At 37.6% G+C, this 18,047-nt stretch overlaps 1 protein-coding gene across 3 annotated transcripts in view; it reads right to left on the bottom strand.

The window, feature by feature from the left end:
• Positions 1 to 18,047, bottom strand: part of KIAA0825 (KIAA0825 ortholog) — a 523,337-nt gene that overhangs the window by 273,868 nt on the left and 231,422 nt on the right. For all 3 annotated transcript variants that reach the window (XM_027864280.1, XM_027864281.1, XM_027864282.1), the window contains 2 exons: positions 7,663 to 7,896; positions 2,429 to 2,837 (listed from right to left, as the gene is read on the bottom strand). In XM_027864280.1, coding sequence (XP_027720081.1) covers positions 2,429 to 2,837; positions 7,663 to 7,896 — 643 coding nt within the window. The remainder of the gene's footprint in view (positions 1 to 2,428; positions 2,838 to 7,662; positions 7,897 to 18,047) is intronic.

Here is an 18,047-nt window from a genome sequence, read left to right as displayed (position 1 = left end):
AGTCAGGGTCACCATGATGAAAAACAATAATCTTCAACTCGACAAATTACTTTGCAAAGACGGACATTTCTTTACTTTTTGGGCTGTGTGTTCTCCAGAATCTAAGTTGACTGTTTACAGCTTGAGTGTTACTAGAAAGTGAAGGTTATTTTAATGAATAGTAATGCTTTCAGGCAGTATACGAGACAGGCAATGCATATAGCTGCCACCTTTTCCACTGCAGCTATTTTTGCAATTTCCATAAAATCAAAGTTAAATCTGGGCACAATAATTGGGAAAAATCTAGTTAAGTGACATTATATCAATCAAATGTAATAACCTGGATGGAAAACCAAATTATTTAATTGATTATAACAAAAGCATTATTTGCTTTTGTTTTTATTATTATATCCCCATGTTTATTCTATGAAAAGCAGTTACTATGTAGGATACTATCTATAGAGCTATATGTTGTGTGTTTTCCTTTATTGATATATTCATAGACTAATGTATCATTAAACTATGGGGGACACTTGGAAGTAGAAGTTCATTTGTACATCAAATAATCAATCCAAATCAAAGACCTGAAGAAACATTACTACAGAGCAAATAAAAAATATTTACAAATGGTTTGTTACCCAAAGCAAACTAAAAAAATGGTCAAATTTAACATTTTCAAGTAAGTATAAGCAATGTTACAACTGGATAGTTGTGTATCACAGTTTTATTTAATAAATAGTGTTAATGATTTAATTATTCAGAATCTTAGGAAAACATTAAAAAAAACCACCTGAAACATAAGAGTTTCTATTTTTTTTTTTTTTTTGATGTATGCTATAAGGCCATTAAATATCCTTAGGCTAATCACTTAGCAGTCAAATTAAGAAAAAAAAAGATTACTGTCTATAGTATGATACCTTGATACCTTCAGTAGGGGTGATAGTGTTTGTGAAATTGAATTAAAATTCAAATCTAAGGAAATAATGTCATAAGAGGACATTCCTGTGACTGACTCTAGTCCTTTAGCAAGACAATGGCCTTAAACTGACATTGCTTAAAAGGGGATCCTTAAAATTAGGTATATTATACATTTTACTATATAACCATAATCAGAGCTGCCATTTTTTTTTACTCTTCTGTTTTTCTCTTTATATCTACCACTATGGATAATGACATTTAAGTTTAATCTTTTAGACACTGAATGTGAGCTTGTAAATTGGTATTCAATACAAATGTAAAGATTAAGAAGGTCACTGTCAATGTTAATAAGCTATTACTTGACACCACCACTATTGTTACTCCCACCAATCCATCATTCCTAGAAACCAATTCCTACACCTTAGTGTGCCTGTACTAATAAAAATATCACATCTCATTGGGTAAATTTAATCATATATTGTTACCAACAATAACCAAAGGTAACCAATAAACACAAAGTGCCTACAAGTTATTTTTATAAATGGAACATATAACATCAGAAATAACTTCCACAAATATTAATGTTAACCTTTTTCCAACTCACTTTCTATGGTTTCATACAGGTCAGTGCTAGGGATATGTATAAAATTCGTCCAAGTATGCTTTAGAAGAGCATCAGTACAGATTGGGGGTGGGTGAAGGCAGTTTTGTTTTTTGTAATCAACAGGTTTATTCAGTAGTAAGAACTCCTGGGCACTCATCCTGCATGCTTGTTATTGGCAGGAATGTCATAATCTATATGTTGGAAAGCATTTTTCAGAAGTGAGACTTCCTGTCACATAATTCTAAAATGGAAGGTTACTTTTAATTCAAGAGAACTCTACTTGCATATTTAAATATGCCAAGCAGCCTTAAAAATCCTCATAATGGTATAAACCATTTAGCCTTGGTAGCAAATCTATGGGAAAGTTGATTTTTTCATGCAAAAAGACAGATTCATTTATTGCCCTAGTCTGATATGCCCAGTCTCCCTCTAGGACTCTCATGTTACCAGATGAAAAGTATTTTTTCCCCTTAAATTGGGAGCAGAGAAAGCAAGAAAAGGTCCTTTATATCCATTGTCTTGTTAATTCAATCTCCACATCACAATTTATTTAGTAAACTGTTATTGTTGGCACAATGGAAAAGATCAAAACTGAATTCTCTGGCTCTCTGAATTCTCCCCAGTAATCTCCCAGTCTACCTTTTAAATCAGAAGTCTTAAGGTGATGACTAAACAAGCCTCTTGTTTCACTGTATTAGCTGTATTTCAAATTTTAAGGCAAGGTCTTTCTATCAGTCTAGTTTTTAAGGAATAGCTTATCTTTTCTTTGCTGAACAAAATTCCCCGAGTGAAAAATTAAATTAGAAAAATTACTGTTCCTGCCCATGTGACCACAGTTTTTGTTTGTTTGTAAGCTCCCATTGTGAATGTGTTTGAATAAGCCCGCTGAAAGAAAAACATCATTGGAAAATATCACATGCTGCTTACCATTCTGTGCTCAATTTTCTTGCTTTCAGCAACTGGCTTTCAATCCAGTTTGGTTTTTGCTGCTCAATTCTGTGTATAACCCGCTGGGTCACTTGATTAGGGCTACTTTTCTGCTTTCCCATAATGCTTTCTAAACACACACAAACTAAACCGAGTTTCTCTTGACTCCAACTGTCAAGCAAGGAACCCGTTAATAATTCCAAGGTGTTTCCATCCTCAACTATCCGACGTATAATTACAATCAGGTTCCAGACAAGCAGACCAGTTTTCTTCAATTCAACAAAGTTTTTTGACATTTTTCTCTCAGACAGAAAAAAGAAGTACTTAATTGGGGGAGGCAAACATGCAATCACGGTGGGTAACTCGCTGATTACAATAGATACCGCCTGAGCAGCAAACCTTGTGAAGCCTGGGGAAAAAAAGGAAGCAAAGGTATGATTAACACTAACATTCCAGTTCTATCACTGTGCTGTTTGGAGTGTTGTATGGGGGGATGTTTAATTTTTGTGGAGAAAATTGTTGGGAAGATAAAGTGCCTGACATCTTCAGACAGTAGGTACTCTATCTGGTCCTCTACTGTACTATACCACGTTTCAATCCAAGAATTTAGATTTAAGCATTGTTCTGGAACAAAGAAAGGCATGAAAATTCGGAATTAAGGCTTTTGCTTTGAGCCACATTATTAAGGTCCCCAATGACTCCCAAAAAGAAATGCAATGGCTTTCCTTAGTTTTCATTCTCACTGACTGACCACCTTACTGGTCTCTTGATGTCTACAATACATCCTCTCCTGGATTACTTCCTACCCCTATAACTATTTTTCTTTGCCATTTCCTCTTCATTGCATCACCCCCAAGTCCACCCACAGATTTCCTCCTCATACTAACCCAGTTCTTAACCTTAAATTTCTCTCCCTAAATTCATTTCCTCAAAGATCTCAGTCTTCATCATAAATGTAACTATCACCTGAGCTGACAACTCCCAAAGTTTGGCCCAAATCCCTTTCCTAACCATCTTCAATTTCCTATTGAATACCTCTATTTGAATGACCTTAAAGACTCAACATATCTTAAAGTAAGTTCATGAACTTTCCCCCAAAACCAGCTCCCCAAGGCCTTTTGATTCCTCCTTCCTTCTCTGCCCCATACCTCACCATCCAATCAATCAGCATGCCCTTCAATTGTCCTTTTTTAATGTCCTTTCTTTTCCATTCATATCACTGCCATTCTAGTTCTGGCTCTCCTCTAATGCTAGTATTATATTACACTTTTTCTTAACTGGTCTCCCTTCACTCTCTCCCCCTTCCAATTCATTATAATCTAGGTTAATCTTCATAAACAACCCCTTGTATTATATCACTATCTGCCTCAATAATAATAATTGGCATCTGCAGTGTCCCCTACTTAGTCTTGAATTCAAGGTCCTTCACAATCAGCATTAACCTTCCTTCCCAATCTCATTTTCTCATTTCCCCTACCTGAATTTTGTTTCAGTCAAATTGTCCACAGCACGCTCCTTGTTCTTTCCCCCACTGTGCTTCTGCCCAAACTGCTCCCCCTATATGTAACATCATCTCCCTCCCTCTGAACCTATCTAAATCTTACTTATTCTTCCCAATTCAAGCCACTCTGTATATATCTTGCATGTATATAGTTATTTACATATTGTTTCCCCCACTGGAATGTGAGCTCCTTGAGAGCAGAGACAGTCTTTTTTGCCTTTCTTCATACCCCCCTGTGCTTAGCACACTGCCTGACATATTAGTATGGAGGCAGCTAGGCAATGCAATGGATACAGTGTTAGATCTAGAACTGGGAAGACTTGAATTCAAATCCAGCCTCAGACATTTACTAGCTGTATAACTCTTGGCAAGTCATTCAAAGCGCTTTGCAAACTTTAAAGTACAATACAAATTCTAGCCATTATAATTATTAATAACTGCTGATTGACTTAATTGAATTTGTACGTGAAATCTGATTTAATTCAACAACCATTAATTCCCTGCTATCTGAAAAGCACTGTGCTGAGCACTGAGGATACAAACCAACATTTAGCTGTCTTGAAGGAGATTATGTTCTCCCGGAACAAATGGATTCAAAGCAATTAGCTTTAGAACAAAAAAAGGTGTTATATAAACTCAAGATACTGATTTTGCTTTTATAATAGTAAACAAAATATACCAATATCAATAATAAAATACAGTGAAGAGATTTTGAGAGATATTTGTAACATTTAATTATCAAGTTTTTCCTCTATTCCAAAAGGTGCAAACCCCCTTCAAGAGGGACACATTTTATGTGACATTTTATCACACATTCCACTCCTGAGGTAATCTATTCAAAAAACATTAAGAACTGGAAGAATTCTTATGAATGTGTGAAATTTGGTTCCAAAATAGATGAAAATAATCTATTTACGTAAGGGCTAGAAACTATAAGAAAGGTTACTTTCTTAATTTATTGCTTTGTGACATCTTTTCTTTTTAGGTGTTTTTAAAAGTTTTTTCTTGTTAGGTAACTGTTTACATATTTATGTAAGTTCCTTATGCCTTTTGGCAACTCCTCTTTCCCTAGGGCCTACCAAAATGTCTGAAAAAGGTGTTCAGTAAGTATTTCTTGATTTTATTTTTAAAATTTACTTAGCCATAGAATGGGAAATGAATTCAAATCTATGCACAGATTGGTATTGGAAGAATTGTTGAGCACCACCACCTGGATACTGAGAAGTCTTCTGAAACCTAATGTAAATGTCAACTGGAACATTTTCAAGCCTAAAGCCATGGGTGCACTGGATTCAGTGAAGCTCTGGGGGATTAAAAATGCCACTTCCTTGATAGGGAAGAGAGACCCAACTTCCTTTACAGGGAAACATGAGTTTAGACTATAGCTTGGGGGTGTTGAAGGATTCCCTATAACAAGAGTCCATGTTAATGGTATTTGACTACCAGCAGGTATATTGTAGAAAGCATGATAGAATTATGGGGAATCTATAGCTTGCTATACGTTTACTGTGAGATCTGGTACCCCAACTGATTAGCTATATGCTACGTTCTGGAACAGTGCAAGTTTCAAGGAAAAGTGTGGCCTTAGACAGAAAACCCTAACAATTCTCTTGACTATAATGTAGAATTCCTAACTCATTGATCAAGTCAGTGGCCAATTTAGGGTTATAAGAATGTGTTAGTGGTCCTCTTACATAGAAGTCTTCACCTTTTGGACTAAGAAGATACAGCCTATAGTGAAGAGACAAATAACTGCCGAAGTGTCTATCAAGATTAATTTCAGGCTGTTCTTTGATTTTGTTTTTCTAAAAGGTGATGGGGGCAGAAATGAATTCAGAACTGGACTGATAAAGTAGGAAGGAAGAACATGGAGAGTAATGAGAGTTTGAGAACCGCTTATAAAATAGCATTGCACATGTGATTTAATGGGTCAAAATAACCATGACTTCAGGAAAAGTACAAGATATATGAAATGTCCCAAAGACAGAATGAAAGAAAGATAGCAACAACTTTCAGACAAGGTAGAATTTTAGTAATGAAAATTTGACATTTTCTGATTTCAATTAAATGGGTTTACAGGATTCAAGGGCAATTTCATAGTCCTTGGATGGAATTAAAGCATTGATATAAAAGGTCACAGTTGAAAAACTTGATTTGTGTTTGTAAAGTAAGGTCATAGTGAGAGAACTACCTACTATTCAAGATATACACAGAAAATAACTAAAGAAACATGTACTGTCAGAGTATTTGATATCATAAAACTAAAGGTAAATTAGATGAGAAAAATTTTATTTGAAAAATTAATATATAAGAAAAAGATTTTATTGTGAAATTTTAAAAGAAGATCCATGTATGTGGATATCTTTAAAAAAAAGAGCAAAAGGAGGCAATGTGAAAAATCTAAAAAAGTAAAAACAACTAAGGAAGGAATAATTTAGAATGAATAACTAAAGGAAAAGTTTGGAACTGATAATGAGACCAATGAAAATAACAATAGTTCACATTTTTTTTTAAATAGCACTTTTAAGAATGAGGAAATTGAGGCTCAGAGAGGTATAGGCACAAAGGGTCTACAGTCACATAACTAGTATATACTTAAGACAGGATTTGAACCAGAGTCTTTATAATTACTGGTCTAATATTCAAGCCACTATACCATATTGCCTCATATGCATTCAAATAAATGCATTCAGAAATACACCAAAATCAATGCTTATTAAACACACCTGAGGTAATTAATGCTCGAAAAGGCATAATATGTGTTCTGAACTATTTGCATTAGAAGAGAATAGTCTGTCAAAAGTATATGTGCAATGACTGGGTTATGTGCTATTTTTTGTCCCTAAGACAGCTAGTACAGACTCGCAACATGTAAAAATAAGGGAAAATAAGGGAAAGAAAATATAAGCTAAATTTCAGATCAATCGTGGGAGTAAGGACTTTTTGTTATACAATAGCCTCCTAAGGGAATTAATTAGAATTACGTATTGTGTTGTTTACTCATTTCAGTCATGTCTAACTCTTCCTGATCCATTTGGGGTTTTCTTGGCTAAGATACTGGAGTGGTTTGCCATTTCCTTCTTCAGCTCATTTTACAGATGAGGAAACTGAGGCAAACAGGGTGAAGTATAAACTTGCCCAAGGTCACACAGCTAGGAAGTATCTGAGGTCAGATTTGAACTCAGGAAGATGAGTTCTCCTTACTCTGGCACTTTATCCACTGCTGCACCTAGCTGCCCTAGAACTGCATAATATGTTGCAAAAACCAGGGTGGTTAAAAAAAAGATGACATGGCATATTGTAGGAAGAAATGTTAAATTGGCTGTCAGATGTAAAACATGTTTCAAGGCTATTATCATTTCTAGTTTCTTTCAGCATATGACTCATAGTAAAGAAAATGAAAGCACTTAAATATTTTGCTGTGTTTGAGAAATCATCTTTTCTTATATTCATTTTAAGGTCATGCTTCTTAGTGATTCTAATTCTTTATGCTTTACAAAACTAAACACAATAGGAAATAATTTTCTTTGCTGTTGTTGTTTTTTTTCTAATTTTTTAGGGGGTGAGGCAGTTGGGGTTAAGTGACTTGCCCTGGGTAACACAACTAGTGAGTTTCACATGTCTGAGGCCAAATTTGAACTCAGGTCCTCCTGACTCCAGGGCCAGTGCTCTATCCACTGCCCCATCTAGCTGCCCCGGGCTGTTGTTTTAATGTGAGGGGATGCTGACTTACCTTTCCCCAGTTCTTTTCTTTTCATTTCTTTTGGACTGTAACTCCATTCCTTTGGAATTGTGTTAAGTAAACTTTCAGGAAAAGTTTGTTTGTGTGAGTATGCTCCACAGCTTCCTTCTGCTTCCCAAGAAGTCATCAGTGAAGTGATTTGCTTTATGATGCTCTTGACCGCCTCAGTCAATGTCAGCTTCAAGCATCTGATGACCTCTGGTTCAGACTCCATGTTACTTTTAGCTGCAAATACAGAGGGGAAAAAAGCCAAAGAGATGGAAGTGAATATTGTAATCACTTGTGTCTTTTTTGGGCAAGAACAACAATTTCATTATAAGCTAGATTAAGGTTCTAGTAAAGAAGAGGAATTCACAACTTAAAATCATATAGCTGGGAGATCCAATATAAGAGGTGGGGGAAAATGACTTGAATATCAAAGATCGTACCACGAAAAACAAAGAAACAAACAAAAACTAGGAGAAGCAGATCACATTTCTTTTATAGCTTATGTGTAGGGGATGTATTCTTAACTAAACAAGCGACAGATGAAATTACAAAAGATAAAACAAATAACTTCAATTACCTGAAAATGAAAATTTTCTATACAAAAAAATGAATGTATTTAATATAAGAAGGGAAGTGGTTGATTTAAAAAAAAAAAAGAACAACAAAAGCAAAAAATTCTGCAGCAAATTTCTCTGATAAAGGTTTGATATCCAAGATACATAGACAATTAAGAGAAAAATAAGACTGAAAAGCATTCTTCAATAGAGAAGTGGCCAATGGATATGGACAAAAAAATTCACAAAAGAATTACAAATTACAAACAACCAAACTTCAAATCATTAATAATAGTAGAAATGCAATTCAAAACCAGCCTGAGGTTTCATCTCAAAACCAGAAGATTGGGAAAGATGACAAAGATACAATGTTGGAAGAATTATGGAAAGACAGGCACATTGTCTAATCACCAGACTTTGGAGGGCTGAGGAGGTGTGAGGTAAGGCCTTAAATTTGCCCATCATCAGGGTTTTATAACACACTGCATGTGTCTCATCTCTCTCCTCTAGCCTAATCTCCAACCTCTGTTGGGAAGACAACATTCTCCACTCAATAATGAACATTCTCACACCTAGTCATACCCTTCACATCCCAGTGACTCTGATCTATGGGAGTAGAACTCCCATAGATCATTAGCCAAACTCCATCCTCCAACCCCCACCACCAGATTCTTCATTCTCATTTCCCTCAACATTCTCACCTCAAATTCTCAACCAAACTCCACCAGCCCTTCCACTATGCCTTCTGGAATGCCTGTTCCATAGGCAACACACTTCCCCTTTGTCTTAAATCTTCTACTCTCCCACTCTTTCTATCTACTAGCTATTACTGATAACTGGATCCCCTCTGAGGACACAGGCTCTTTGGCCACCCAGTACATTTCTCGTACTGGCTTCACCCTCACTCATTCTCCTCAACAAACTGAGGCAGGGGTGATGGAATACTCTTTGCTCATTACCACTCATTGCTACTTCCAGGTTCTCTTCCTACTTCTATCGCTCTATTCCTTTGAAGTTCATGCTCTTCATATCTACCGCCCAACCAAAATCCTGGTAGCTGTTTGAAAGAGTAGAGGTGATAGAAGGGGCAATCTATTGGAAGAGATGGGATAAAATGGGATTTCTTTAACAAGTAGAGGGGTTAGCCTTGGTAAGGAGTAAGGCTACATCATCACGTGAGACAAGAATTCCAAAATCCCCTAATCTGACAATAATCCATTGGCTTTTCATCTCTCCCTCTCCCTTCCCTTATAAAACCCTGCTGTTTATCCATACCATGACCTCTCAGTTCTCTCTCAGGTAATGTCACCTGAATTAGCCATTCTTCCCAGCTTGACCCCTTAGTGAACCAATTCCACCTTACTGTCCTTCACTCTTGAATCCCTAGCCCACCTATCATATCACCAAATATGCCCAGGCAATCCTAGACCTTGGCTCACTCCCAGCACCCTCTGCCTTTGCTCCTACACACATGCTGCTGAATGAAGATGTTCTGACTGGGTCTACTACAAATTTATTTACAATCTCAACTAAGCCCTCACTGCTGCCTCTTAACGATTAACTATCCTACTCTCCATAGCAACTCTTCCAAACCTTTTCATCCCTTCTCAAATCTGCCATGCCACCCCCTCCCCAAATTCTCTTAGCTAAGAATTCTGCTTCACATTTTACAGAAAACATCGAGGCCATTTTCTGTGAATGTCCTCTTCTCCCCTCTTCCTCATCTCCCACCACTCAGGTGCGTTCTATCACTATCTCTGCCTTCACCTCTGTCTCACATAATGACATGGCTGCACCGCTTACCAAAGCCAACTCTTCTACTTGCTCAAACAATGTCATTCCATCCCATCTACTCCAACAGTTGCCCCCTGTATCATCCCCACTCTTTCACATTTTCAAACTCTCCCTGTCTACTGGCTCATTCTCTACTGCCTACAAACATGCCCATGTCTTTGCCATCTTGAAAAACTCTCACTTGATCCTTCCATCCCTGATAATTATCATCATATATTTCTTCAGTTCTTTGTAGCTAAACTCCAAAACACCCTCTATAATAGGTGCCTTCACTTTATTTCTTCTCATTGTCTTCTTAACTCTTTGTAAACCAGCTTCCAACCTTATCATTCCTGAAACTGCACTCTTCAGTTACTAATGTCTTTTAGTTGCCAAATCCAATGGCCTTTTCTCAATCTTCACTCTCCTTGACCTCTCTGCAGCATCTGACACTTTCAATCACTCTCTCTTCCTTCATATTCTCTTCTGCCTAGGTTTTCAGGATGCCACACTTTCCTGATTCTCCTCCTACCTATTTAACCACTCCTCTGTCTCCTTTGCTGGATCCTGCTCTAGATCATGCCCTCTAACTGTAGGTGTCCCTCAGAGTTCTGTCCTGGGTCCATGTTTCTTGTCCCTCTTTACTACTTTATTTAGTGATCTTATCCATTTCCATGGACTTAACGAACAAGCTGATGATTTACAAATCTACCTGTCCTGCCCCAAACTCTCCACTGATTTCCAATCTTGAATCTCTAACTAGGTTTTAGTGTCCATTAGACACCTTAAACTCAATTGTGTCCAAAATAAAACTCATTATCTTTCCCTCTAACTTCCTCCCCACCTTCCCTCTTACTGTAGAGGACAAGACCATTCTCCTAATTGTATGGTTCACAATCTAGGAGTCAGCCCAGATACCTCATGCTCTCTCGATCTGTGGCCAAGGTCTGTCAATTTCACCTTCATAACATCTCTCAAATACACTCCCGCTTCTCCTCTGACACAGCCACTGCTCTAGTGGTGAGGCAGGCCCTCATCACCCCAGTCTGGACTATTGCAATAGCCTGCTGGTGGGTCAGCCTGCCTCAAGTCTCTTCCCGCAACTCTAATCCGTCCTCCATTCAGCCACTGAAGTGTAGGTTTGCTCATATCACCCTCCTACTCAATAAACTCCAGTGGCTCCCTATTCCTCCAGAAGCAAATATAAAATGCTCCATTTGACATTCAAAACCCTTCCCAACCTAACCCCCTTCCTTCCTGCCCAGTCTTCTTACACCTTACTTCCTAAAAAGTACTCTTTGGTCCAGTGACACTGTCCTCCTGGACCTTCCATGAACAAAACACTCCATCTCTTGGCTCTGAGAATTTTTTTTTGCTTGCTGTTCCCCATGCTTAGAATGTTCTTCCTTCTCCTGACTTCCCTGGCTTCCTTTAAGTCCCAACTAAAATCTTATCTTTTATTGGAAGCCTTCCCCAACCCCTCTTAATTCTAGTTCCTTCCTTCTGTTATTTATTTCCTTTTTATCCTGTATATAGCTCATTTGTATATATGTGTTTGCATATTATCTCCCTTATTAGATTGAAAAGCAAATTCCTTGAAAGCAAGGAAGGTCTTTTGCCTCTTTTTGTATCCCCAGTGCTTAGCACAGTGCCTGGCACATAGCAGTACTGATTACATGTTTATTGACTGATTAATTAATGCATTGTTAGTGAAGCTATGAATTAGTATAACTGTTCTGGAAATCAACTTGGAATTACGCAAATACAATGGCTGAAATAGCCATACTCTTTGATCCAGAGATTATAATGAGCAATTATTAAGTAAGTATTCTTATATACTTACTACGTACAAAGAGGACATCTTGGTGGTGCAGTGGATAGAGTCTTGGGGCTGGAGTCAGGAAGACTCTTATTAGACATTTATTAGCTGTGTCACTCTGGACAAGTCACTTAACCCTGTTTGCCTCAGTTCCTCATCTATAAAATGAGCTGGAGAAGGAAATGGCAAACCACTCCAGCATCTTTGCCAAGAAAATCCCAAATGGGGTCACAGAGAGCTGGCTATGACTGAAACAACTGAACAATAAAATGTGCCAAGCACTGGAGATAAATATAGAAAAGACAGTCCCTGCTCTAAAGGCACTCATTTATTAATCAGAGAGACTGTACACATGTTATATTTTAACTGAAAGTCAAATATAAAGGTTCCATGGTATTTTTACTGATAAAATCATATCAGATTCTGATGTTGAAGTATTTGACAGTGTCAAAGACTTTGGTGGCAGGAACTTTCTTTTCTGAGAGTACAAGTAGCATGGCCAGGCTAGGTCTCCACAGGGATTGCTTCTCAGGATGGTAACTGAGGGTACTGGGCTGGAAGCAGAGTTATATTCCAAAGGCTCTTGGGCTCAGGGTTGTGGGCTATGTGTATTATGGTCTAAGGGGAGATGGTGATCAAGGTGATAGGAATGGTTTTGACATGCTGTCTCTTAATGCTTCAACTAGGCTGGATTGCCTACCTTCTAATTGGTTGGCAGTTGGTAGAAATGGTAGCTTCCCCATGGAGTCCATTGAAAAAAAAGAAATGTTTGCCAAAATATTTATAGCAGCACTTTTTGTGGTGGCAAAGAACTGGAAATAAAGTAGATGCCTATTGACTGGGAAATGGCCAGACAAATTGCTAATCAAACTAGGGTTGCATTTGAGAACAGAAGAGTAAGAAATCTTTCTATTCAATTCTGAATAAAAAGACCTGAAGCTATGGGGAACACTGCATCAATTTTCTTACTGTATGAACTGCCAATGGTCATTTTCACTTGCCTATAATCTAGGTGAAATTTTTGCATTAAATGCACGTCCAGGATTGGTGGTCAGGAGATCTAGGTTCCTTTTCTGGTCTTGTCTCTGACTTGATGCATGACCTGCTCTTAGTCTCTCTGTACCTCCCCTTCATTGTATAATAAAGGGATTGGACTAGAGGACACCTACAGATGCTTTCCAGATCTATCCTGAGTCGTTTGGTTACTATCAAAGATAGAGGATGCTCTGGAAAACTTCTTTTACATGCTGGGAATCTTTCTTTTTAAAAATGAAATTATGGTATTAGAAAGGTGAATATAATTGGATACTTTTTGATTTTTTCACCTAACAACAAATATGTGCTGACAAGGTACCTACATACCATCTTTTTGTGGTTCTCATACTGTGCTGGAGATTTGTCAAGTAGCTCAGCTTTCTTCTTCCATGACAACCCTTTCTTGTCACAAGGCAATGACTAATGAGATTTTTGAAAAGAGATGATTTTGATGATAGTGGGAAAGACTTCAGGGCTTTAGTTCTACATCTGCTCAGGACCATAAATGCAAGTTACTAAGAAAGATAAGAAATACACTGACTTTTCAACAGATGGCTAATATATACAAAAATGACACCATTCAAAGTGCTGATGTCTTGGTTAAAATAATTATTTACCAAATTTGACAATAGTGTGATCAATTAATTTGTTATTGTAGAGGATATGCTTCTGTAAAAGTGTAAGAGATTGTGTTGAATACATAACTCAACCCAAAATGTACCCTAGAAATTTTTTTTTTTGGAGGGGACACAAATCTGAGAGGAACAGTTAACTCAGTGGCAGAGTCAGGATCCAAAAAAAATCACGGCAACCCAAGCAATTGGGCTGCATCTAATAAAATGGATTTTAATTGGGATAAATGTTGTCACATTTTCAATTTCACAGGGACAAGATGGGGGAAGCAGGGCTACACAGCAGCATAACTGAAAAAAAAAATATGAAGGTTTTAATGGACTGCCAGTTCAACAGGAATCAAAGTACGGGTGAAGGGGGAATAAAAGCTATTAATTGAAGTATGTGAAAAGCTTGGCAAAACCAGAGGCAATGGGTGAAAGCTGCAAAGAGGCAGGACGACATATTTCCCAACAATTAGAACTATCTTCCCCTCGCTGGAGGTCTTCAAGCAAAAACAAGATGACTTGTTGGGTATGTCATTGAGGAGAGTCTGTGTGCATTGGGCTAGCTGGCTACTAAAGCCTCTTCTAATGCAGAAATTCTGTAATTCAGTAAATCCCCTTAACTTTAACTTGATTTCCTGTGTGGCGGAATTGGAATCTGGATCAGCAACTTCTCTGTAACTTATAGTCTAAGGGAGTCGTCTGGGGCTCTGAGAGATTAAGTGATTTGCCTACAATCCGGCATATATGTCCATGTGAACCCTGCTCTTCCTGACTCCAACATCAGTCCTATGTCCACTATGTCACACTGACTTGTATGTGATTGGCCTTCTTCTCTTAAAAGACAAGTTCAGAGGAAAGTTTTTACTTAAGGTGAAAAGGTATGGTTAATTGAGGTGAGTTATACTGCAGAAAGTGAGTAACTTGTAAACATTTAAAACTGTATATTTCTCAGGTGTTTATTACAATATTTAGTAGTTCTTTTCAAAAAAAATCTGAGGCAAGTGGCATGAGTGTACAGCACACCCAAAGAATAGTTTCATTGACAATTCTGTGGCATATACAGTTATGTCATTCTAGATATGTTTTTAAGAGAGGACAAATTTTTAGTTGCAGGGCATCTTATGTACCTCAATGCATTGATATAGTGCTAGAAACTTTCCTATCCAAAATAACATAAAAATGCACACTGATTCAAAATATTTTTTCAACAGTTATGACTCTGGTAATAAGAATATATTAAAAGGAAAAAGAAGGGGAAAAAGTACGTGTATGGGAACAAATAATAACAATTCAAATATATAATACTGAATAATTCATTAGACTACACTAAGACATCAAGTGGGCTGTGATCCATTTAAGGGGAGAGAAGGTCAGAAGGATGAAATCACATCTTTGAAGTATTGAAGTTAAGGCTCTATGGGTTCCCACACATCTGGGACTCTTTACAACTTCCCAGGTTCCATGCACTATTTGGGGTCATCAAATGTTCAGACCACAGCCCGAGCGCCTACCAATACGATACCCCTTCCTTTTCAGCTCCTTTGTATGTGTTGACTTTCCTCAATAGATTGTGAGCTCCTTGAAGGTAGGCACTCATGCCTTTCTTTGTATCCCCAGTACCTGGCACACAGTAAGCCCTTAATAAATATTTATTGACTCTGACTCTATGCTTTTTTTTTAAACAAAAGTTACTCGAAGCCAAAAACAATAAAGTATTTAACTAAGACAGAATTGTAAGGTCTCTACACTTAGACACAAAATAGGTGTCCTCTCCAGTGCCTCCAGAAGTGATACTCAAATCCTCCTCTAATTTCTCTGCTTCCCCACCATAGCAAAAGGACAATAACCTTTCAGACTCACATCTTTGGTGGTAAAACTTTGGATCCAATGCCATCTGCTTCTTGAGTTTCTTTACCTCCCATCTCAAGCAGGCAGGCTAGCAATGTTAGTGCCTTGGAGTTGGCTTCTGCTATAGCTCTGGCCAGGCCTTCCTACACAGCCTTCTCCTAGGTACCCCATGGATCTCTAGGCTTAGCTGCTGACTTCTAACTTTCAACAGTACTCAGTTCTGATTCTCTCTGTGCTATTCCTCTTTCTCCACCTACCTGCTCTTTTCCAGTTTTATATTGACTGGACTTTTATGGTGGTCTTACTTTACCACTCTGCCCTTCTATGTCAGGCTAACTGCTTCTCCTTCTTTCTTGGCCACCAACCATTTCTGTTTCATGTGGTTGCTGTCATACTCCTGGTCCACAACCATGTGATGCAATCTGATGTATGTGACTAGCATTTCCTTCTAGAGCAAAACAGGGGCTACCTGAAGCTGTGGTGAAGAACAATCATTAAAATGCTGTGGCAAACTCTGATCATATCAGAATATATGACCATTTTACCTCTCTCTATTTATTTTTATATTCTCACTCATCCTCTGGTGGTATCTGTTAAGTTTATAATAATAATTTCAAGAAGTCTATTTCATTATGGATTGTAAAAGGAGAAGCAATATTCTTCATTTACATTTTTAAAAATTATCTCAAGGTAAAAAATAAAGAATATTCAACAGGGAAGGCAAAAGACCTTTGTTCTATATGTGTGATCATATATAAACCACTTAATTTTTCTGGGCAGAGAAAATAAAATTAGGCATGACAGTAGTAAGTCTCAGAGAAGTATGAGATGGAATATTTTAGTATGACATTTTGTAAACATATATGTTTTCAAGCACCCCAAAATTCATCTTTTCGTGTCATGTGGGTATTGATTTTGTAATAAGTTGCAAGAGCTACTTTGAAGACTCAAAGGCTCCACTGGACAGTAATGCACAAAGATTATGCAATTCCTTGCTTGGGCCACACCAGTGCCTTGCCCCAGGCCTGCCTCAGTTTCCTTATCTATGAAACAACTAGATTATTCTAAGCCTTTTCTAGTTCTAAATTCTGGGGTTCTTTGTATCATATAAAAGCAAAAATCAGAACCCCAGTGAAGTTCAAAATAATTTAGCATTTCTACTTTATGTGGACACATGAACTAATTTACTGAAATGAATATTTTATATATATCAACTGCAGTATGCAAATATTACGACAGGATTGATTGTCTCAGCTGGGTTTGCCTTTAAATCACTGCCAATTTAAACACAGTTTTCTTAAGAAAGCTGCATTTTGCTATTAATTAAGAAATTTGATCATCTTATTAGGGATATTATGAAAACTTGATTGATTAACTGAGTCCAAGGAATACATTTTGTAGGATTCCAAAAAGGAAAGGGTAAAACAGGAGAAACATGGTCCTTCAAAGACACATCCTAAATTTAAAGGAAACAGTACGAGGGACTAAAGACTAAAGAGCAGATTCCCAGGCTGGTGACGTAAAAGGACATTTTAAACTGCACTAAAACCCTACCAGAGTTTCTGCGGCTGTGCTATTGGAGCACAAACTGACCCAGGTGCTCCAATTCCATGCCAGCGAAGCATAAGCTCTGGTGGGTGTGAATAAGCAGAAACTGATGACCAATGCAGGCCAAGTAAGAACCAGCCTAGTTCAGTTATTAGATGTTCATCACTAGGCTAGCTGCATATGATGCATCTCTCTGCCACAGCAGCTCTCCAACCCATCTCCTAAATTGCACAGGGGTTACAAAACAATGGAATTATGGCTCACTGAACTAAGTCCTGGAGAAGAGATTTTAAAGAGAGTCACACCTCTACATCCCCACCTCTACAATTCTATTCAATGGTCTGGCACCATGAAAAATATATTCTACCTACTTCAAGAAACTAGTCTGAGCTTGCCTGGAGGATGGTGGAAAGACAGCTTAAGTAAAGGAAAGAAAAAAAATACAAGATATGAGTTTGAAGTAGTAGTTTTACTTTCACTTCCTAGCTACTGATTTCCATTACTGTCTGGGTTGTTTTCAGTAGAGTTTGGTCTAAGGGCAGAAACTGACCTAAAAGTTTAACAGGGTATTGCAATGGATAGAATGCTGGACTGATAGTCAGGAAGATCTGTATGCAAATTTGGCCTTGGGAATTTGCTAGCTGTGTGACCTTGGGCAAGTCCTTTACCCGCTGTCTGCCTCAGTTTCCTCATCTGTAAAATGAGGATAACTACCTACCAGGGTTGTTATGAGAATAAAATGAGATAATACCTGTAAAGGGCTGTGCAAACCTAATTAAAGCACTATATAATTGCTAGCTATCATTATTAAAGGTTGAAAAAGTGGATGTCACTGTATTTTTATAACCACATGGCACAGCTCTGTTCTTGCTTCCCTAGAAGCTCCTCAAAACAGCTGGGTCATTTTCAAAGTTGCTTTTAAGTACTATAAAAGCTACATCACTAACTCAGTAGGCTTCTGATCTGCTCCTTTTCATAGAAATAAAAATAGAAAACTGTCATACTTTCAGTGAAATGGAAAAGATGGGGAAAATATATGGGAACCAGGAGATACAACCTAAATATAGAATATGTATTACTACAGTAATATCCATTACTAAAGCGGATAGAATCAGGTTAAAGACAAATACATAAAGTTGTCTACATACTACTTGTGGGGTGAAGGCTGGAAGACATTCACAGACCAATAGC

This window comes from Vombatus ursinus, unplaced genomic scaffold, assembly GCF_900497805.2.
Source record: "Vombatus ursinus unplaced genomic scaffold, bare-nosed wombat genome assembly UNPS02014774.1, whole genome shotgun sequence".
NCBI lineage: Eukaryota > Metazoa > Chordata > Mammalia > Diprotodontia > Vombatidae > Vombatus > Vombatus ursinus.
This window is presented reverse-complemented; position numbering and strand designations above follow the sequence as displayed.